The sequence below is a fragment of the Loxodonta africana genome, chromosome 8, assembly GCF_030014295.1.
Source record: "Loxodonta africana isolate mLoxAfr1 chromosome 8, mLoxAfr1.hap2, whole genome shotgun sequence".
In the NCBI taxonomy this organism is placed as follows: domain Eukaryota; kingdom Metazoa; phylum Chordata; class Mammalia; order Proboscidea; family Elephantidae; genus Loxodonta; species Loxodonta africana.
The window spans coordinates 14,534,933-14,558,775 of record NC_087349.1 but is presented as its reverse complement, the minus strand read 5'-3'; the positions used below and the strand labels follow the sequence as shown (position 1 = coordinate 14,558,775).

The 23,843-nt window shown below is 42.6% G+C and overlaps 1 protein-coding gene across 3 annotated transcripts in view; it reads left to right on the top strand.

Moving 5' to 3' along the window:
* The window catches only part of CALD1 (caldesmon 1), a 237,819-nt gene that overhangs the window by 195,930 nt on the left and 18,046 nt on the right, over nucleotides 1-23,843 (top strand). For all 3 annotated transcript variants that reach the window (XM_064289694.1, XM_010600441.3, XM_023539965.2), the window contains 4 exons: nucleotides 5,558-5,957; nucleotides 13,777-13,919; nucleotides 18,970-19,231; nucleotides 22,645-22,785. In XM_064289694.1, the coding sequence (XP_064145764.1) occupies nucleotides 5,558-5,957; nucleotides 13,777-13,919; nucleotides 18,970-19,231; nucleotides 22,645-22,785 (946 nt within the window). The remainder of the gene's footprint in view (nucleotides 1-5,557; nucleotides 5,958-13,776; nucleotides 13,920-18,969; nucleotides 19,232-22,644; nucleotides 22,786-23,843) is intronic.

Below are 23,843 nucleotides of genomic sequence, written 5' to 3'. Positions count from 1 at the left end.
AAGCCCTTGGGCACCAGAAGAAAGCAAATAATAGAAATTGGAGCAGAAGTAAATGAAATAGAAAACAGAAACAATTGAAAGAGTTAACAAGACCAAAAGCTGGTTCTTTGAAAAGATCAACAAAATCAATAAACCACTGGCCAAACTGACAAAATAAAAACAGGAGAGGAAGCAAATAACCCAAGTAAGAAATGAGATGGGCAATATCACAGCAGATCCAACTGAAATTAAAAGAATTATAGCAGAATACTATGAAAAGTTGTACTGTAACAAATTTAAAAACCTAGGAGAAATGGGCAAATTTCTAGAAACACACTACCTACCTAAAATAACACAAACAGAGGTAGAACAACTAAATAAACCTATAACATAAGAAGAGGTTGAAAAGGTAATTTAAAAACTCCCAACAAAAAAAAAGCCCTGGCCCTGATGGTTTCACTGGAGAATTCTACCAAACTATCAGGGAACAGTAAACACCCCTACTACTGAAGGTATTTCAGAGCACAGAAAAAGATGGAATATCCCCAAACTCATTCTACGAAGCCAGCATATCCCTGACACCAAAACCAAGTAAAGACACCACACAAAAAAAGAAAATTACAGACAAATATCCCTCATGAACTTAGATGTAAAAATCCTCAACAAAATTCTAGCCAATAGAATTCAACAACATATCAAAAAAAATAATTCAGCATGACCAAGTGGAATTCATACCAGGTATGCAGGGATGGCTTAACATTAGAAAAACAGTCAATGTAATACATCACATAAATAAAATAAAAGACGAGAACCACATGATCTTATCAATTGATGCAGAAAAGGCATTTGAAAAAGCCTAACCCCAATTCATGATAAAAACTCTCACCAAAAAAAGAATAGAAGGGGAATTCCTCAACATAATAAAGGGCATTTATACAAAGCCAACAGTCAACATCACCCTAAATGGAGAGATTCTGAAAGCATTCCCCTTCAGAACGGGAACCAGACAAGGATGCCCTTTATCAGCGCTCTTATTCAACATTGTGCTGGAGGTCCTAGCCAGAGTAATTAGGCTAGATAAAGAAATAAAGGGCATCCAGATTGGCAAGGAAGAAATAAAAGTATCTCTATTTGCAGATGATATGAGCTTATACACAGAAAACCCTAAAGAATTCACAAGAAAACTACTGGAACTAATAGAAGAGTTCAACCAATCATCAGGATACAAGATAAACATAAAAAAATCAGTTGGTCCTCTATACCAACAAAGCGAATGTCGAAGAGGAAATAACCAAATCAATACCATTTACAGTAGCCCCTAAGAAGACAAAACGCTAAGGAATAAATCTAACCAGACCCATACAAAGAAAACTACAAGACACTACTGCAAGAAACCAAAAGATACCTACGTAAGTGGAAAAACATACCTTGCTCTGGATAGGAAGACTAAACATTGTGAAAATGTCTGTTCTACCCAAAGCGGTCTGTAGATACCATGCAATCCTGTCTGAAATTCAAGTGGCGTTTTTTTAGTGAGATGGAGAAGCAAATCACCAGCTTGATATGGGAAGGGAAGAGGCCCCAAGTAAGTAAAGCATTACTGAAGAAGAAGCACAAAGTAGGAGGCCTCACACTACCTGATTTTAAAACCTATTATACCGCTATGGTAGCCAAAACAGCCTGGTCCTGGTACAACAACAGATACATAAACCAAGGGAACAGAACTGAGAATCCAGATGTAAATTCATCCACTTATGAACAGCTGATATTTGACAAAGGCCCAAAGCCCCTTAAATGGGGAAAAGACAGTCTTTTTAACAAGTGGTGCTGGCATAACTGGATACCCATCTGCAAAGAAATGAAACAAGACCTATACCTCACACCATGCACAAAAACTAACTCAAAATGAATCACAGACCTAAATATAAAATCTAAAATGATAAAAATCATGGAAGAAAAATACGGACAAGGCTAGGAGCCCTAATACATGACATAAACAGTATATAAAACATTACTAACATGCACAAACGCCAGAAGAGAAACTAGGTAACTAGGATTTCCTAAAAATCAAACACTTATGCTCAGCCAAAAACTTCGCCAAAAGAGTAAAAAGACAGCCTACAGACTGGGAAAAAAAAATTGGCTATGACAAATCCAGTCAGCATCTGATCTCTAAAATCTATGAGATGCTGCAAAACCTCAACAAGAAGACAACACAATCAAAAAATTGGCAGAGGATTTGAACAGACACTTCACCAAAGAGGATATTCAGGCAGCTAACAGATGCATGAAGAAATGTTCACGATCATTAACCATTAGAGAAATGCAAATCAAAACTACAGTGAGATACCATTTCACCCCAAGGCATTAATCCAAAAAGCACAAAATAATAAATGTTGGAGAGGCTGTGGAGAGACTGGAACACTTATACACTGCCGGTGGGAATGTCAAATGGTACAACCACTTTGGAAATAGATTTGGCACTTCCTTAAAAAGCTAGAACTAGAACTACCATATAATCCAGCAATCCCACTCTTTGGAATATATTCTAGAGAAATAAGAGCCCTCACACAAATAGATATATGCACACCCATGTTCATTGCAGCACTGTTTACAGTAGCAAAAAGATGGAAGCAACCAAGGTGCCCATCAACAGAGGAATGGACAAATTATGGTATATTCACAAAATGGAATGCTATGCAACGATAAAGAACAACAATGAATCCGCGAAACATGTCATAACATGGAGGAATCCGGAAGGCATTATGCTCAGTGAAGTTAGTCAGTGGCAAAAGGACAAATATTATATAAGACCACTATTATAAGAACTCAAGAAAAGGTTTAAACACTGAAGAAAATGTTCTTTGATGGTTATGAGAGTGGTGAGAGAGGGAGGGGTTATTCACTAGTCAGATAGTACACAAGAATTATCTTAGGTGAAGGGAAGGACAACACACAATATAGAAGAAGTCAGCCCATCCGGACTAAACCAAAAGCTGAGAAGTTTTCTGAATACAACCAAACACTTGAAGGGACAGAGTAGCAGGGACGGGGATCTGAGGGCCATGGTTTCAGGAGACATCTAGGTTAATTGGCATCACAAAGTGTTTTAAGACAATGTTCTGCATCCCACTTTGGTGAGTGGCATCTGGGGTCTTAAAAGCTCGCGAGCAGCCATCTAAGATGCAACAATTGGTCCCGACCCATTAGTTATTTCATGCTGTTGATCCAACATAAAATTTTATTTATTTATTTTTTTTGAAAAGCATATTCAGATGTGAGAACAAGTGATTTATCTCCAACATATTAGTTAGCCACACAAAGAAGAAACATTATTTGTGAGGCTAAACAACCCTAACTGGTACTTAACATCTACAGATGAGCCGTCATGCTACATACACACACACACACATACATACATACATGTTCGGACCCCCGGTGGCACAGTGGTTAAGAGCTACAGCTTCTAACTAAAAGGTCTGCAGTTTGAATCTACCAGAAGCTCCTTGGAAATTCTATAGGGCAGCTCTACTCTGTCCCATAGGGTCGCTATGAGTCATATATATGTTTATGTTAATACAGAAGGAGAGAGACCAAAAAAACACAGTAGAGTCAGTTGGTGTGTTAACTTAGGCTACTTTAATCTGACTTCCACTTTGGAATCTGGGGCACCTTTTTAAACTTACTTGAATTCAGTTGATCCAAATGCCTTATATATGGTCTTTTCTCCTTAAATTCTAAACTCCGTGTAGCCTCAGGGAAACTTAATCGTTCTACGACTAACTCATGGAGACATGTCCTGCAGCAACAGCTAAGGCCAAAAAAAAAAAAGGCCAAGGAAACTTAAAATCTAGCCTTGACTCTGCCATTTCTTGTTGTTAAATATGAAATGTGTTTTTCCAAAGTTAAGTGAACTCGGACTGCAAAAGGACCAAGTTTGGTCTGAACCATGAAATTTGATGGAGTTTCTGAACATTACAAGATATATTCTTCCAACTCTGGTCACAGTTCCTGGTATGACATGACTGGTTGTTTCCTGCCAGTAGAGACCAAACACCCCTGGCTTGGGTGGTGTCCAGCATCTTGCAATAGTGAGTGTGTTGATGGACATGGTACATTTTGGTTTTTTGGAGATTTTCTTTTCCTTTCTTAATAAACATCAAACTTAACTGTCCTTTGTCTCCTGTAGAAAAGACTAAACAAGAAACCCTTTATTCATGGAAATCTTGAAAAACAAAGTAGATGGTGTATGTATTAGGGTAATGCTGGATGCTATAACACTGAGCCCCTAAATGTTGGTAGCTTAATGCAATAGCACTCACAGAACAGTTCAGTGTGGGTATTTCTGGTGAGTAGGTAGAATCGGTGACCTGCCCTCCTTCCTTTTGTGGTTCTGTCAATTCCTGAGGCACTGGAGTCCTCTGATGTCGTCAGAAGATGGAGGAAGAGGAGGTAGAGAATATACCTCTGCTTCTTAATTGTCTTACTCAGGACGTATCACTTCTGATCATACTTCTTTGCAATTACTGATCACATGGCCCCACCTATGTGCAAGGAATAGGGGATGTTGTAGGAAATGTAATCTTCAACTGGCACCCACTTCCCCATGACAATGGAGGGAGGATCATGAATTGTGGTGGATGGGGGATGTGTCTACCATGGAGCCATTGGCATGAGTCATTGGTCACTGGCCGTGCCACACTATGACATATAATCCCCTCCAGCCAAAGTACCTTGAGTCCCACCATTCCAGATCAGGAACTCTGGATGACTTGGTGACATGTGAGAATCTCTGTGGTACTAAAGGGATTCACTCATTTTTTCCGTTTGGTCATTGTCTTACTTTGAGCTCACCAAGAAGTTGATCCGGAAACAGAGATTTGAATACAAGTAGTTTATTTGTGAGGTGATCCCAGAGAAAACGGACGCGGTGTGAAGAAGTGAGGAAGGGAAGGAAAGGCAACCAAATAAAGGATACATTACCAAGCAAGTTACCACTATGGGTTTCTGGAGCTTGACCCACTGGGGAATTCTAAGATCCAGTGAGGAACATGTACCTTAGAGTTATCCAATCCAACAGGTGAGGGAACCTAGGTATTTACACAGTTACCAGCCACCCCCATGTGCGTCAGAGGAGAACTGTGTTCTATAGGATTTTCAATGGCAGATTTTTTTGGAAGTAGATCACTAGGACTTTCTTTCAAGGTACCTCTGGTTGGACTCAAACCTCCAACCTTCAATTAGCAGTAGAGAGCATTAACTGTTTGCACCACACAGGGGCTCCATTTATACACCGGCACTGAGCAATTCTTATGTGAGGTTAGCTGCTCCCAGGGGACAACAGTACCCCAGCACTTCTGTCATAGAGTAGAGTCCAGTACCCAGAGAAAGACCCAGAGCAAAGACTTCCAGATGCTAGCAAGTGGGAGCCAGACAGGCATGTACTGAAATAGGCCAAGAGAATAAGGGCATGCTACCGTAAGAATCTGCCCTAGTCCAGGTGTGGCACAGACTATACGAATCCAGCTGACTAATTAATCAGGAAGCTGTCTTTGATGTTATTGTTTCTCTTGTACAGCGTGCCTGCTGAGGAGGCCAAGACAACCACCCCAAACACTCAGGGGGAGGGCGATGATGAAGCTGCCCTCCTGGAGCGCCTGGCTCGGCGGGAGGAAAGACGCCAAAAACGCCTCCAGGAAGCTCTGGAGCGGCAGAAGGAGTTTGACCCGACCATCACAGATGCAGGTTTGTCACTACCAAGCAGAAGAATGGAAAACAACACGGCAGAGAATGAGACCGCAGAGAAGGAAGAGAAAAGTGAGAGTCGCCAAGAAAGATATGAGATAGAGGAAACAGAGATCATCACAAAGTCCTACCAGAAGAATGATTGGAGGGATGCCGAAGAGAAGAAAGAAGAAAAGGAAAAGGAGGAAGAGGAAGAAGAGAAGCCAAAGCAAGGAAGCATTGAAGAAAATCAGGTAGAGGTTTTGGTAGAGCAGAAAACAGCTGAAGCCCAAGAGGAAGTCATAATTATGCCACTGAAAAATGGGCAACTCAGTACAGAAGAGCGTAAAATAGATGAGGAGAGGGAACAGGATTCAGAGGAGATTGCCCTTCGGCAAAAGATGGAAGAGGAAGAAAGGAAAAGGGCTGAGGCAGAGAGGGTAAGGTTGGAGGCAGAAGAAAGAGAAAAAGAAAGACTTAAAGCTGAGCAAGACAAAAAGATAGCAGAGGAAAAAGCAAGGATGGAGGCAGAGGAAAAAGCAAGGATGGAGGCAGAGGAAAAAGCAAGGATAGAGGCAGAGGAAAAAGCAAGGATGGAGGCAGAGGAAAAAGCAAGGATGGAGGCAGAGGAAAAAGCTGCACAAGAAAGAGCAAGAAGGGAGGCAGAGGAGAGGGAAAGGGTGAAGGAGGAAGAGGAAAGGGCAAAAGAGGAAGAGAAAAGAGCAGAAGAGAGGCGAAGGGCAAAGGCAGAGGAGGAAGAGAAGGCTAAATTAGAAAAGCAAAAACTTAAAAAGCAGCTAGACGAGAAAAGAAATGAAACACAAGAGAAAAAGGTAGAAGAGAAAATAGGAGGAAAATGGGCAAATGAGAAGAAAGTGCAAGAAGATAAAACCCAGAAAGCTGTCCCGAAGAAACAGGTACAGTTGACACTCTGCACCCAGTGTGTGATGCCTGCCATTTGTGAGAAATGGAATGCACAACAAATCTGAGATGGAGGCCACGTTCGTACACCCCACGTGCTTGACCATTTGGCGAGCTATTCATTTTTTTTTTTATTCGGACTGTAGCAATAAGCAAGCATGAAGCAATTGGTTAATGGCTGAATAAGCAATCCACCAAATTTACTGGGATAACCAGAAAGACATTTACTGCTCAGTGCTTGGTTGCTATGAATACCAAAAAAAAAAAAATGAATTAGTTCAAAGAGACAGCGTTGTGGTGCCATGTTGACCTGTGATTCTTTGCTTGTATCTGAACTCATTCTTTTTCCCATCTTCTCTCTGTCCATAGGTCTACATGAGGCAAGAAGCCCAGAATGGCTCACCTCATTCATGTGTTTGACATTTAATTAAAAAAAAAATGGTAAAAGTTGGGATGGGGAACCAACATAAAGAATCACAATCAGAATTCCATCTTAAGGAGGCAAAAAAACACTTCTTGAAGTCAACTGGCAGTAAGGGAGCAGTGGGGAGAGGAGCCAGTTTGGATCCTCTACAAAAATGTCAAAACACTGGCTCGCCATCATGTAGACCTCAGCTTGAAGTAGACTTGCAGATAGGCCTCCATCGGGGGTAGAATCGATTTATAATTGGCTGGTAATTAAGATCTTCTTTTACCATCTGGGTGACACAAATTTGTGTGGTGTGAGGAAGGGTGGAAATACTGGGAAAACAATGAAAGCTAATAATTTTCTGTCTGCAAGGCTGCCTTAAAAGTGCTGTACCTAACCACCAAAAAAAGGAAAAAAGAGAGGCTTGCATTTTCACCTTTCCAAAGAGAACTCTCTGTCTCTAAGTCTGCATTGCTCTGAAGTTGTCTTTCACCCCTGGTTTCTGTACAAGGGGTTCATTTCTCAATTACATCTGTAATTGAGAAAATATGACCAGAGTGCACCAAACCCCGCACAAGGTTTTAACACCTACAAGGAGCACCATGTCTTGCTAGGTTTCCGTGAGCACCATGGCACACGGGGAGAAGTTTTGGTGGGAAGAGAGCATCCCCCCTCACTGTTTAGAATCACTGCACCAGAGGGACGTATGTGCACTAAGATCGCAAAAGAGAAGTAACCTCCTGGCACACGCAAGGTGATCTGAACCCCCTCACTCTTGTAAGGGAGAAAGGGCTTCTTTTAAAGGAATGACCTTACCATTCTTAAAAATGAAAAGGGAGAAGAAAAAGGGGTTAAAGTGCAAGTTAAAAAAGAAAAGCCCCAAGAAGACAAGCCTACCTTCAAAAAAGAAGAGGTAACTATTACAATAAAAGCTATCTGATCAGAGAGCACTGTTCATGACATTTCAGGTCTGATGGTCTCAAAGTTGTAACCTCGAATCCAGTGTTTTTCAAACCATGACTCCTGATCCACTGAATGGTGAAATCAATTTAGAGGGTCTCAAAGTCTGTTATAAGTGTGGATTGGCATTTTTAAAAGTGATATAAAGTAGGATAAAAAATACCAAAAGGCACTGTAGGCCATAAGCATTGCTTTGTGATATAAATTGCCTTTCTTACTGTGGGATCACAGTCAAAAAGGTTTGAAAAACACTGCTCTAATCAATCTTCCCAGGCTTCCCACTCTTCTATGTGCTTTTTTCCCCCCACCTTACTTTCATTTCAACCATGAAATATCCCCAACTGCCTTTGACTAATGATTTAACTTTTCAAAGGAAAAACATACCCAGACATCTCAGTAGAAAATTTGGGGAACTGAAGATGATATTTGGTTTTCGAATGTTTGGCAAAAGGTTCTGCATTACATTTCTGAGGCACACACAGGAGCTGGTGCCAGGGTGTTTGACTGTATGGTAAGTTAAGGAGGTGGTAGACCAGATGTTGTTGCCGGTAGAATGCCATTATCCTGAAATATAATTGATATGCTGTGTCAAAAAGCCTGCCTTCATTTTAATGACTGCTCTCATTTTAGCCCCAGGTTTAATGCCTAGAAATTATGACAATATCTAATCAGTCCAAAGTACTTGCAAGTGGTAAAAATTTAATTATCAAATGTAGGAAGACTTGAATTACTTTGCCAATGGGACTGGTAAAGTGAATTGTAGCCACTGGGTTCCAATTCAAGTGGATTCTTACTACTTTTTTCTGCCTATTATGGCAAATATTAAGAACGTTCAAAATTTTAAACAGAAAAATACGTATTTAGAAAATAGATAAACCAGATTTAAAAGTTTTCTGGTTGTAAACTTTTTTCATAAAATTCGTTTAAAAAAGAAAAGTCCCTAGTTCATTTTACATAGTAGCTTGTTTTGTTTAAGATGTATGTTCCTCCCTGTTTCCAAGAGAACACGTGGGTTTGGGATGACAGCTGAGTGGGAATGCTGCCCAGGTAATAGAAGGGGAAGGAATAACTGCTGGTACCTGGACAAGGCTATACAAGGCAGCAAAGGAGAATAGTTTAACATGTTGGGAAACACTGTTCTCATTTTGTGATAGATGAACGCTACAAATTCATCTACAAAAATGAAAGCTACCTTGGATGTAAACTCATGCAGAAATATCTTACCTGGGTTCTTTTATAAAGCTAGTATTTAGTGGTAAATATCTTTGACTACGGAGTAGTCCCTGGCTAGCACAAACAATCCTTGCTACTAACCAAAAGATTGGTAGTTCAAACCCACCTAGAGGCACCATGAAAGAAAGGCCTAGTGATCTGCTTTCAAAAGGTCACAGCCATGAAAACCCTACTGAGCAGAGTCCTACTGTGAAACAGATGGGATTGCCGTGAGTGGGAATCGCCTCAACAGCAGCCGGTAAACCTTAACTACAGTCCTACAAAAGAGGGAAAAAAAAAAGTTTCCCGGCACCCTGGGTGGGTTTGAACCGCAGCCTTCACTTAGTAGTAGAGCACTTGACCGTTTGCGCCACAGGGACTCCTATAAAAGAAGGAAGAGGGCATAAAATCGTAACTCATTGATCCACTTTATACGAGGAAGGGGAAGTTGAGAAAACAGTTTGGATTTTATGTTTAAAATTTAATTCGTTTCACTAAAATGTGTTCTTTTTTACTGATCAGAGCATTATATGTCTATTTTGGTGTCTGTGAACAGGAAGGGCTCATCGGCCATCACCCAAATCATCTATTGCCTCTTCTGAGATAAGGCCATAGTTCACCAATGTCCATGGCATCAATCAGATACCCTGAGGAATGGTTTCAGACCTGCCCCTTTCCCAGCTGGCCCTGCAGCACTCACCATTCCAGTGTCTCCAGAAGTTGGACCTTTTTTTTTTTACCCAAGGCCAGATTAGCTCCTCACCCCCAGCTGAAAAATAATAATAATAGTCTGTCATTCTTGTTTTAACATTGTTATACATAAAACTATTAGTTGAATGACTAGATTTTTCTCCTCTGGAACTAGCGTTCTTGATTCATGTCAACAGGATTAAATCATGTTTACATAGTTCAGCCATTTTAAACAACCCCCTCTTTTTTTTTTTTTTTCCCCCCCTCTTCGTTAAAAAAAAGAACTTTCTTTCATGGACCTATGCAGCCTAGGCATGATATGTCAGCCACAAGTGAACACACACATCATTGAACCTTCTCAGAGAACAGTTCCAGAAGGCACTCCAATATCTTTAAAAATCCTGTCTTCCTTCCATTGCAATTTTACCCTGTTTGTGGTGGTAGACAGTAGACAGTCACCAACCTTGAACCTTACTTTAGCTTTCTTTCTCTAATGCTCCTCTCCCCAAAGCTCTCTCCCTCCCTCTTTTCCTTCCCTCTCTGACCTTTGACAGAAAAACAAAGTTTTCAACAGAGCTGCTCATATAGTATTGAAACAGATGTTCATATCATTTGGGCCAAAGCTTCTCAAATATTAGCATCCCTGCAAATCACCTGGGGCTCTTCTTAAATGCAGAATCTGATTCTGGGGGTCTGGACAGGGGGCTTGAGCTCCCAGGTGAGGTCCAGGTTGTCTGTGGACCAAACCTCTGGTAGCAAGGAGTCTAAAGGACACCCATGTGATAGAAATTGGATCCAGAAAAGGATCTGGGCTTCTGAAACTAACAAAAGTGCCTTAAATACAGTCAGAAAAATTATAACTTGCACCTAGCTCTTGTTCGTATTCTGGAATCAACACAAAGCAATACCCTAAACCAAAAAAAAAGAAAGAAAAAAAAACCCGTTACCATCAATTCGATTCCAACTCATAGTGACCCTAGAGGACGGAGCAGAGCTTCCTCATAGGGTTTCCAAGGAGCACCTGGTGGATTCAAACTGCCAACCCTTTGATTAGTAGCCATAGTTCTTTCCCACTACCCCACCAGGGTTTCCAGTGATACCCTAGAGATGAAATCTCAGTCCTTTCTGACTGTTCACTCGACCTTCTGAGTGTCTCTCTGGTATAAGTGTGTGTCCCTCTGTGTCCACCCCACATACCCATGAATTATCCCATTGCTGCAGGACAAGATAATTTAAAACCTGTCCAGACTTTTATCCAAGTGACCAGTTTGGCCAGAGCCTTTCCTAGGAGTATGCTAATATCATCTGTATAGGAAGAACAGTAACTTTCTCAGTACACTTGGCTACCTAGTATTCCATCAGCACATATTTTCTTCATGATAACATCCTGACCTAGAGAATTCAATGTTTTTCCCGAGGGGTTCAGAATCCCATGGCCTTGGGTTTAATTTGCCATAGAATCCAATCCATCGTGCTCCTTAAAATAAACTTTAAACACTCTGTTGTTTTTGAGTGCCACCAAATCTATTCCAGCTTATAGTGATCCCATGTGACAGAATATAATTGCCCCATAGGGTTTTCTTGGCTGTAATCTACATGGAAGCAGATGGCCAGGTCTTTCTCCCAAAGAGCCACTGGGTGGGTTCAAACCGCCAACCTTTCGGTTAACAGTTGAGTGCTTGACCACTGCAGCACCAGGGCTCCTTAAAGGGCCTATGGAATTACTTTATTTTTTCATTTCTCAGAAAGAGAAAATAATCTGGAATAAAACTCAAATTGTCATTATATCATTGAATATTTTTCAAAGAGAGTTTCCCAAAGAGAATACAATCTTACCATCCACTATAATCTTTGCCAATAAAGGCAGAGCTTGAAAAAAAGGGGGGGGGGAAGGGCAGGTTTTTACTGTTAGATATGTAACACTTTAGAAATCTTGGCCAGTAAATCAGAAGAATGGAAATATCTATGAGTGCAAAATAGGAGAAATGAGCTAAAGGGGATTTCTCTCTTCATAGCGCTCCACAACCCATGAGATTTGACTCAGAATTAGGTTCATGGGCATCCCTGAAAATGAGACTCCCCTCATCCCCAAATTTGTATCTCCAGACACTTCTTAACCAGGATATAAACCTTAGTTCATGGTTTCTGGAGCTCTATTCAACAATGAATGGTAGGCCTGGAAGGTCAAGAACATATCCTAACTTCTCCTGCCCAATGAATATTGACTTATCCCTGGGAAGGACAGCCACCAAGGAGCCACAGTTAAGCTGTAGGATAGACCACAAGCCTCCTTCTCATCTCTGTAGCCTCTCACCACCAACCAGGAGCCAAGAGGGAGATGACGGGATGAAGAACTAGGAAGTGATCATCTAGTCCAACCCCTCATTTTATGAATCCCAGAGAAGCTACTTTATGAAATTACTTCAATAATTTATTTCTCAGAAAGAGAAAATAATTTGGACTAAAACTCAAATTGTCATTATATCATTGAGCATTTTTCAAAGAGAGTTTCCCAAAGAGAATACAAGCATACTACCCACCATAATCTTTATGACTTGTTCAGAGTAACTCCATTAGTTTGTTGATAGCACTGGAACTAAAACTCAGGTATCCTGACATCCTGACAAAACTTTCAGAGAAAGGGGCAAGTTAACAGCTTCCCTCTTCAGCTTGTCCAAGGGACATCCAGGTATATACCCCTTGGAGAAAGATTGAACTCTTAACTAATTAGACAACTTACTAGTGAATAGCCCACCTATAGTAATTTAATGAACTAACATCCAAAGAAGATAATCAGGCAACAGACTGCTGAAGGCTCATTAGTAAAGAGCAAATAAGGCACTCTACTTTGTAAAACATGCGCTATATGGGTAGGTGCTCAGAGGGTATCTGAAGAATAGCTGGAAAGAGGTGAGTGATCAGGTAGGTTTCTTTAGAATATTAGTGCTTGGTAGTATTTGTCTTGAAAAGAACAATAATGAACCTCACCTGTTTTCACACTCATCTTTTAAGAATGGGTGAGACAATATAGGCAAAATAATTTGAACTCCTTTGCATCCCCCCAAAAAACTATGTAAACTCAATTTACTTTGAGACCATATCTCTCATTTACCCTGAGGAGCTGGTAACTGACACCTGCCCTCCTTGTTCCATCTTCCTCTCCCAACAACAACAATGACCACAGGAATCCCAAAACCACTTTCAGAGACAATGGAAGTAAGGCAAACCCTGGAATTTTTCCTATTCCATTCTGACTTTGGTGGTGATGACTACAAACATGATCCCCCAAGTGTAGAGTTACAAGGTCTTCCATTCTCGGGACCCTAGTTACTCATTTGATTAAAATACGAGGGTGTTCTTCCTCTGATATCTGCCAGAATTGGTTTGGCAGATCTGGCTGACTTGATAGGTTTCCTCTTCTTTCCTCCTCAACACATTCGTTTCCTTCTCAAAGATACACCCTTCATCACAGAAGAAATTTGTCCGAACAACTTGCCATTCTTCCATCACAGACACACTGATACTCTTCCTAGTGGGAACTGCAAACAGCTACTCTTACATGGAGTTCCCAGAACATCATAGTTTCCAAACAATAATACTCCCACTGCTCCTGAAAACAAAAAGCCCAGTGAAATCAAGGATGGTCATGACTTCTTAAAATTGTGGCCAAGGTCTTTGCTCAGAGGCTAAAGTACCATAGCTCACTCTCTAAGAATTTCTTCCCACCTTGGGTGGCTTTACAACATCGTTCTCCTGGCAGTTAGTTTTTCTTCTGAGTTTTCTGGCTTGCCGACAATTATAGGGTCTTCTTTGGTAATAATGACCAAAACCTACTAAGATCTCTATTGTTATGTCTCTTCCTGATGTGTACTGTTGGTTAGGTCAAAGATGAGAAGATTAAAAAAGACAAAGAGCCCAAAGAAGTGAAGAGCATCTTGGATCGGAAGAAGGGATTCACAGAAGTCAAGACACAGAATGGGGAATTCATGACTCACAAACTTAAACACACCGAGAACACTTTCAGGTAAGAGGTAGTGGCTAGTCAACACTGACTGTCTTCATATGTGGGGGAAAAAATAAATCAGTATCCGTCTCTTGTGCCTCCAGAAGGAAGCATGCTAACCATTCAGCATAGTTTTTTTGTGAAGTCACTGGCCATTGTCTCAGAGATACTCAGTCAGCAGGTCAGGCTTTCCACATTTCTCGCATACAGGGATTATCTGCCCTTCCTGTTATTGAGCAAGGCGGATCCGTGCTTGGCATTCAGGCTTTTGTTCACTGACCTAATATGCTCATGTCAGATCAGTTTATTGGGAAGCATCATGAATGGGTTGACTGTTAAAGGTTCATTCTCTGTATGGTCCAGCCATCTTCCTAACAGATTCTTTCCAGTACCATTCTACTAGTGTGTTTTCTAAAGGTTGTAAATTCATGTTGCATAAAACTAAAATTAGAAGTCCCTTGGTGGTACAAAAGGTTAAATGTCCTCAATTTATAGCGGAAAGGTTGGTGGTTTGAACCTACCCAGATGCACCCCAGAAGATAGGCCTGGTTGGTGATCTGCTTACCAAAGGTCACAGTCTTGAACACCCTATGGAGCAGTTCTACTCTGCACACATGGGGTTGCCATGAGTCAGAATCAACTCACCACAACTAACAACAACAAAAAAACTAAAATCGGCTCCACAGCCAGACACAGCAAGAACTGAAACTCGATGGAACTGCCTTGTTTTTCCGGGTCTTGCAAGTTTTCTGCCCCTGGCAGGGTATGGTCACCACTTTTCTATCACTCTCTATTTAGGAGAAAATGTTTGAGTTTTCCTTCTCTGACAGGTTTCCACTTTACACAGGTTCCAGCTTTGGGAGGTTTTACCGTACTTGGGAAACATTTGACTAAATCGGCTCTCTTGAGCCCTGGCCTTTGACAACCCTTCATATGTTAATTTGCATTGGGAATCTCTAAGAGGGAGGAAGAGAGTATGGGACTAAGTCTCCATTTAATCCACTTTGGAAAACCCTGTTACATCACTTCAGACTCCTCTCCTCACCCACCGCCCCCATCATATTGAAAATCTGGACAGATGAGGCCAGTCTATGCAAGAACATCCTAGCTCTTAGGTACATTTGAATCCTGATAGCTCCCCACAGGTTTTGTAGGGTTCAAGTCTCAGAAGCCTGCCATGGGCACCTGGCAACTTGATTCTCCACACCCTGTCCCCATGCACACTCCCTCCAACCAAATCCCACTCCTCTGTCAGCCACTGTTCCAGAGATGCTGGGAAAGAGACTGGGGTCTCTGTAATGTGAATTTCCATGAGGTTGTTCTCTGGCAGCAGCCTTGCCTGTAGACCTTGTTTTTCTGGACGCTTTAAATAGGACAAGGCACCAAGCAAATGCTGTGTAGAAGCCTTACATGCCCTTCATTCCAGAGCCTTCGTAACATTCAGAAGCAAGTAGAATTACAAGGGAAACCCTGGTGACGTAGTGCCGACCTTTTGGTTAGCAGCCGTGTAGCTCTCAACCACTACACCACCAGGGTTAGTACCTACCAAAGGAGCTAACCGAAAGGTCGGTGGTTCAAACCTACCAGCTCCATGGGAGAAAGACGTGGCAGTCTGCTTCCGTAAAGATTACAGCCTTGGAAACCCTATGGGTCAGCTCTACTCTATCCTGTAGGGTCCCCACCAGTCAGAATGACTCGATGGCAATAGGTTTGATTTTGGTTTAGGAGTTCCTGGGTGGTGCAAACAGTTAACGTGCTCATCTGCTAACTGAAATGTTGTAGGTTTGAGTCCACCCAGAGGCTGCTCGAAAGAAAGTCCTGATGACTACTTCCGGAAATTCAACCACTGAAAACCCTATGGAGCACAGTTCTGCTCTGACACACATAGGGTCGCCATGAGTAGGAGTCAACTCAACAGCAAACAGTTTGGGAAGTACCTGTCTTAACTGACAGCAATGCTGTGTTCTTAATGGTCACAGGCTTTGGTGTTCTTTTTGGCTCACCTCAATTAGCCAAGGATAAGGCAGAGTTCCCATATAAGTGGCTCCCTAAAACCGGGGCAAGCCAGCTCACATGGGCAGAGGCTGTGTGGACACAACTCTCGTTCTTGTTTTGAGCACAGATCCTTATGTTTGATTTAATTACTGGCCCCACTGATATTCCTGTTTTTCTTATAATTAGATTATTTTGTCTAAAACCTGGCATAAAAATTGCAACGGAATGAACAAGCTATAGAGATAGCAGATTATACCAAGAGCTTTGTAGAAAGTACAAAATAAGTGTTTGTTTTGCTTTTTGTTTACTTTGTAAGGTGGGAATTAAAGTTTTTTCCTGATTATAGATGAAAAATAAGTACTCATTATAAAATACTCAGAAAATAGAGGTATAAAAAAATCAACCCACCACCCAAAGATAGCCACCATTAACATTTTTCCAGCTATTTCCTATGAATGTATCATGATTTGAGCCCTGGTGGCACAATTGTTAAGCACTCAGGTGCTTAACCCAAAATATTGGTGGTTTGAACTCACCCAGCAGCTCTGCAAAAGAAAAGACCCGGTGATTTGCTCTGCAAAAGAAAAGACCAGGTGATTTGCTCTTTTGAAGATTATAGCCTAAGAAACCCTATGAGGCAATAAACCCCCAGCCAATAAAAAAAAAAAAATGCTACTCTTTATAGTAATGGACATTTTAATTGTCTAAAATGAAGACTGAGCACCACCTAGTGGGAGCCAGAGAAGTTTCTATAGCCAAGCGTTTTGCCAGTCACTCCTGTACACAACCAAAAAAAACCTGTTGCCATTGAGTGGATTCTGACTCACAGCGACCCTATAGGACAGAGTAGAACTTCCTCCTAGAGTTCCAAGGAGTGCCTGGTGGATTCGAACTGCCAGCTGCTTGGTGAGCAACCGTGGCACTTAACCACTATGGCACCAGGGTTTCCCCTGTACACAAAGGAAGAACAAAATCATTTCTGATGATGGAAAGACTTAAATTAAGTGAGGGAAATTTCCTCTCTGGAGCCATAGTCCATGAACCTATAAAACCCTAAAAGAGCAATGTAAAGTTTTAAGAGCCCCTGAATCTTGCTTGAGTTCAAAGTAGAAGAATGCATCTTTAACTGTCAATCTTGAACGATATTTTTAAACTTTTTTTAACCTCAACCCATAGCAAGGAATATGTTTTACATCCTAATCCAGGACACACATACATGTATATTTATAACTGAACCAAAACACAAACGCCCATTGTAGGCATAGACCTAGACTGTAGAAATTCTGGAGACTCAGAAGTAGGAATCGTGCCACACAGACTCTGAGGTGAGGGGCAGGGAGATAGGTGAGCATTGTTCTATTTTAATTGATTCATTATTTTATAACAAGTCATATTTAACTTCAGATGTAACACGGGAAATGAAAACAAGAGGTAGCCTGGAGCAGAGACACCCAGGTATCTGGTCTGGCTCCGCCACTTTCTAACTACTAAAAGTTTGGGAAGATTATTTTCTCTCTTTCATCTAAACCAAAACAACGAAACCAGTTGCCACTGAGTCAGTTTGACTTACAGCGGCCCCGTGTGTGTCAGATAGTACTGCATGCCACAAGGTTTTCAATGGCTGTGATCTTTCAGAAGTAGATGGCCAAGCCTTTCTTCTGAGGCACCTCTGGGTAGATTGGAACTGCCAACCTTTCGTTAGCAGCTGAGCACTTAACCGTTTATGCCACCCAGAGACTCCCCCTCTCATCTAGGCTTTCTTTAATTATAAAATGGGGATAATAATCCTAACCTGCCAGCCTCTCAATTACTGTGAGTATTCACTGGGATGACGAATACGAAAGGGGTGTGTAAGGCATGGAAAATGACAGGAAAGTAAAGCCGTAACCACATCCTGTCAAAGCTAACTCAGTAATTGTAAGTCCTGGTAAGGAAAATTCTTTCTGCATTGAGGTTAAAGTGGACAGAAAGTGTGAAAATTGAGGCCATAGGTTAACACCTAGACTCAGTGAGAACGTCCGTGGAGGGGCTATTTAAGAATAAAAAAGAAAAAAAAAATTTTTTTTTTCTTTTTTATACCTTACTGTGCTTAGCTATTAACCACGAGGCAATGGGTAACTGCATCTGCCAGTGAGGTCAGCGCTGAGCCAAGCTCAAGGCAAGGCTGTAGCAGAGACAGATTATTTCAGTGCCCACAGCACAGTGGTGGTTCAATGGTAGAATTCTTGCCTTTCCAGTGGGAGACCTGGGTTCGATTCCTGGCCACCACCCATCTGTCAGTGGAGGCTTGTGTGTTGCTATGATGCTAAACAGGTTTCAGAGGCGCTTCCAGACTAAGATTAGGAAGACAGGCCTGGCAATCTACTTCCAAATACCAGTCAACGGAACACCCCGTGGATCACAACAGTCCAATTCGCTGTGCATGGGGTCACCATAAATTGGGGTCAACCTGACGCAGCTAACAACAGCAAGCCCTAGTCCCGCCTGTCCCCAGACCTCCCAGCTTTTCTGTTTTCCCCTCCGCCACCCCGTTACCTGTGCACTGAAGTAACCAGGAGTTCGGGACCGAGGGTTAGGAGGGCCACTCCGAGATTTTAGAACTCATTCTAACAGTAATTTTTGGACGACATGCTTTCCTTTTCTGGCGACAGCTAACAGTTATAGGTGATATGTAAATTTACATTTATACAATATATAATCTCACAGGAGGGTCCCTAAGAAGAGCAGCTGCGGTACCTAGAATAAATAGTATTTGCGGAGGAAACCCGGGGTAAGAGCCAGAGCAGAGCTTCCCACTGAGACCTGGGATCCCAGGCCCACCCTCCCTTTCTGGGCTGGTGCTGGACCCAGCGTCTCATGGCAGGGGACGTTTTGGTCTGGGTGCAAATCCTCGGCCGGTCCCTCTGCCTGCAGAGCGGCCTTGACCCCCTGGAGGGGGCCGGGTCCCTGCATATAAACCCCCTTTCAGCTTCCCCCTCAGTGGGGCGGCAGAGGCCCTGTAAATAACCCCCTTTGGGCTTCCCCTCCAGTGTTGTGGCCGGGGTCCCACATATAACCGCCTTCGGCTTCCCCACAGCCGCAGCGGAGGAAGGCCGAGCCCGGAGGCCAAGGAGGCCGAGGCTGCCTCCCAGGTGGAGGCTGGCCAGCGCCTGGAGGAGCTCCGACGCCGGCGTGGGGAGACGGAGAGCGAGGAGTTCGAGAAGCTCAAACAGAAGCAACAAGAGGCAGCCCTGGAGCTGGAGGAGCTGAAAAAGAAGAGGGAGGAGCGGAGAAAGGTCCTGGAGGAGGAAGAGCAGAAGAAAAAGCAGGAGGAGGCGGAGCGCAAAGTCCGAGAGGAGGTAAGGGCACAGGGCGCACACGTTAGCCAAGCTCCTGAACCGTCCCCTCTGGTGACTGGAACGTTCTAGGTCAGAGAGCAGCCTTTCCCTAGTGAAATGCTGCTGCTCTTTTGAACCTGGGCTCTCAGCGATCAGTTTTAAGTATGATAAATTTCCTGTGTGGTGGGCATGGTTCTAAAACCTTTATAAATATTAATTCATCTCCTTACAGATATTAATCTGTCTAATTCTCATCACAGCTCTTTGCTCTGGGCACTCTTAACATCCCTATTTTGCAGATGAGGAAACTGAGGTGGGGGCGGGGGTTGTAATTTGCCTGAGGTCTCGCAGGTCATTAGTGGAGGAGCTGGAATTTCAACACAGCAATCTGCTGGGCTCACCAGTTCCCCTCCCCTGCCCCCTAATAAACATACAGGTAGAGAGCCAGGAGAAGCCAGGAAGGGTGATAGACTGCAGATTAGTTACAACTAAGCGACACGTGACAGTTGGTTTTTAGTATTTGAAGAGTTTTTATGTAAAGTTTTTTTGTTTGTTTTTTGTTTTTAATGGAAAAGTAAGCAGACTTGAATGTAGCAGGCAGGGGTTATACATCCTTTGTTCAAGTCTGCAGACCCAGGACCCGAAACTGTGACTGGTAGTTAGCAGGAACCCAAGAATTATTGCTTAAAAGAGGGAACAGAAGGTTTCTTTGCATCGTGTAAGACAGAACCAAATTCAACAGCTAAAGTTACAGGGAGGCAAATTTTAGCTTAACATGTGAAAACATTCTTAACCAACTACAGCTTATATTGCTGCAGTTTACAAACTGCGTGATTTTCTCTCATCCTGGGTACATTACTGTTCTCTTTTGATGGACAAAAAAAAAAAAACAGGAATCAAAGAGTTAGAGTGACTCGTTAGATGTTACCTGACTAAAAAATGTAGAATCAGTTTCTCCAGCTCTGAGCCTAGAATTTTGCTTGCTAATCTTATGAGGTAGTGAGCTCCCATCATTCAAAATATGCAAAAAGACTTTAGATGGCTTTCTGACCTGGGATCCTATATAACAGTTCTTGAGTAGTTGTAGAAAGTCTGGATAAATGATTCCCAGGTTTCTTCTAACACTAGCTTGCAGTGAGCCTTTGGTGGGAAGTAATTTGGGAGGATAAAAAAACCCGATGGAGCTGGTCAAATCCTGATTCTGCCACTTACCAGCTGGAGTCTTGGGAAAGACCAGTAGTAGTTCAGTATTTACTGAACTACTCTGAGTCTTGTTTTCTTTATCTGTAAAATAGTATCTAGTTTGCTGGATTGTTCTGACGCTTACAGAGATAACTGTATACGTGGTGCCTGGCACACAACAGGCACTCAAGGAACGGTAGTTGTCATTATTCTTATAACTGTTATTATCCTTACTATTTCGAGGAGGAGGAGTGTATCTGTGAAGACAGAAGGGAATCATGAACTTTTATAACTACGTTGGACCTAGGAGGGTATCTGTGAAGACAGAAGGGAATCATGAACTCTTATAACTACATTGGACCTAGGAGATTTTTTGGTCTAACCACCTACCAAGCACAGGACCCTTCTGCACCACCCTCTGATGGATGGACAATCAGCTTCTGCTTGAGAACATCCAGTGACAGGGGTTTTACAGTTTGGAGACTATAAAAGACTACACGGATCTCTTAGAAAATCATCCATAGAAGTGGTGCACCTGGGTCCAAGCTCTAAGAAGACAACCCATTGCCGTCAAGTCACTTCTGACTCATAGAGACCCTATAGGACAGGGTAGAACTGCCCCATAGGGTTTCCAAGGCTGTAATCCTTACAGAAGCTAACTGCTACATCTTTCTACAACAGAGCGAGCGATGGGTTTGAACTGCTGACCTTTCCGTTAGCAGCCAAGCACTTAATCATTGTGCCGCCACGGCTCCTTCTAAGGAGACAGGGGAGTGTATGAGTATTCCAGGCTAGGAATGAGGGCACAAAGGGGTTAGTGGGACAGATTTCAACACCTGTGAGTTCCCCAGTCTGGGGCAATAGCTACGTCATTTCAGGTTGGCAAAACCAGCTGTAATAGTCTTGTCAGTGGACATGGAGAGTGGAATGGTGAGTGGGCAGCAATAAAATCATCTCTTTTATAACTTGGCAGATATAATGTCATCGATTTATATGATTGTTCACATGAGCTCTCTCGTTTGTCTTCGGCCCTCTCCTAGGAAGTAAGCAGAAGGGATATTACATTCATTTGACATGTGCACAAATGGAAGGTCAGTGTTAGGTGACTTGCCATGATGATAATGATGGTGATCTAAGCATCCTGCATGGTCTGTCTCATTTTATCCTCATTGATGCTCTATTTTAAATAAATAAACAAACCTGTTGCGAGCAAGTCAATCGGACTCATAGCAACCCTATGGGACAGAGTAGAACTGCCTCATAGTGTTTCCAAGGAGCGGCTGGTAGATTCAAACTGCTGACCTTTTGCTTAGCAGCTGAACTCTTAACCACTGCACCACCAGAACTCCTGAAGCCCTATTAAGTGGGCACTGTTATGGAAACCCTGGTGGCGTAGTATAGTGGTTAAGAGCTGCTAACCAAAAGGTCGGCAGTTCAAATCCACCAGGTGCTCCTTGGAAGCCCCATGAGACAGTTAGTTCTACTCTGTCCTAGAGGGTCGCTATGAGTTAGAATCGACTCGATGGCAACGGGTTTGGTTTTGGTTTTATTATTATCCTAAAGGGTCCTGGTGACACAGTGGTTAAGCACTTGGCTGCTAACCAAAAGGTCCGTGGTTCAAACCCACCAGCTGCTCCTCAGGAGAAAGATGTGAGAGTCTGTTTCCATAAAGATTACAGCCTTAGAAACCCTACGGGGCAGTTCTCTGTTCTATAGGGCTGCTATGAGTCAGAATTGACTCAAGGGCAGTGGGTTTTTGGTTATTATGATCCCCAGAGTACAGAAAGCTAATGCACTCAACTGCTTACCAAGAGGTTGGAGGTTCGAGTCCACCCAGAGGCACCTCAGAACAAAGGCCTGGCAATCTAGTGCCAAAAAATCAGCCATTGCAAACCCTATGGAGCACATTTCTACTCTGACACACATCAGGCTGCTGTGAGTTAGATCAACTCGACAGCAACTGGTTTTTTTATTTTATTTTATACCCACTTTACAGATGAAGACTCTGAGGCACCAAGCAGATAAGTAGCATGCTCAAGGTGGCACAGTTGGGAAGGGGCAGCACCAGAATGCAAAACCAGGCAGTGGACTCCTGAGCTCACGCTCCACCTCTAGAGAGCACCAGGGAGGAAGGCTATCCAGCCTAGAGCCTGGGTCTTCTGCTCTCAGGCCAGTGCTCTTTCTCCTCCGGCCCTCTTTCTTTTTGGCTTAAAGCGGATATCAATGTCCTTTTATCTTCCTTTCTCTCCTAGGAAGAGAAGAGGAGGCTAAAGGAAGAGATTGAAAGGCGAAGAGCCGAAGCTGCTGAGAAGCGCCAGAAGATGCCGGAAGACAGTGTGTCCGATGACAAGAAACCATTTAAGTGTTTCACTCCCAAAGGTTCTTCTCTCAAGGTATTTTTTTTTCCCAGAAAACCTGATGATATGAGACTTGTCCCTTTACTTAGATATTGACTATCCAAGGCCTTTGCGTCATTTATCTTTTTTGCTATCCTTCTTCCAGCTATTTCATAGCTTCTTTTTGCTTCCAACAGGTAGAAAGGAGAGAAGGAAAATGATGAGGTCTATATCTGTTATTTGTTAGATCTTTAGATACAAATTAGGAGCCCTGGCGGTGCAGAGATTAAGTGTTTAGCTGCTAACCGAAAGGTTGACTGTTTGAACCTACCAGCTACTCCATGGAAGAAAGATGTGGCAGTCTGTTTCCATAAAGATTACAGCCTTGGGAGCCCTATGGGGCAGTTCTCTTCTATCCTACAGGGTCATGATGAGCTGGAATTAACTCGAGGGCAGAGGGTTTGGGTTTTTTTGGTTTGGTATAAATTAAAATCGCCTTGGGTGATTATCTCTAGATTGCACTGACCCGAGCGCTCCATGTGGCTGCTTGCTTTGAGCAACTGAGAATGGAAACATTTAAAATTTAGAAAACAGGCTTTGAGCTGCTTTTCGTGCTAGCTGTTCATTTTCTCTGCCATTATTCAAAGCAGGGCAGCTAGAAATAGTACAGGTTCAACTTTAAAGCCAGTATCTTGGTGCTATGCGACTCGGATAGGATCCTTTGCCAGGATGAGATTAGTCTAACTACTGCCTTCATGGGGCGTTGCCCCTAACTGATGAAAGATGGAAGCGATGCCAAAGGGGGAAAGAAGCAGCCAGAAGGAGCAGAGTCAGGGGCATGGTAGAACAGCTGAGATGTAGGGAGAAGATGGCAGACTCAAGAAAGTGCTCTCTCTTACTTACGATCAATCTGCCATTATTTTTCAAAGATGTCTTTTGCTTTGAGGATTAACATTTGTGGAGCACCTAGCATAGTGTCTTGCACATGGATGATAATAAATATTTGTTGAATGAATGAATCTACAGAGATTCCATCCTCAGTTGCCGTCAACCTAGCGAGGTTACAAAGCACTGGCAATGGGCAACCCAACCAGCCAGTTACTGTCAAGTCAGTT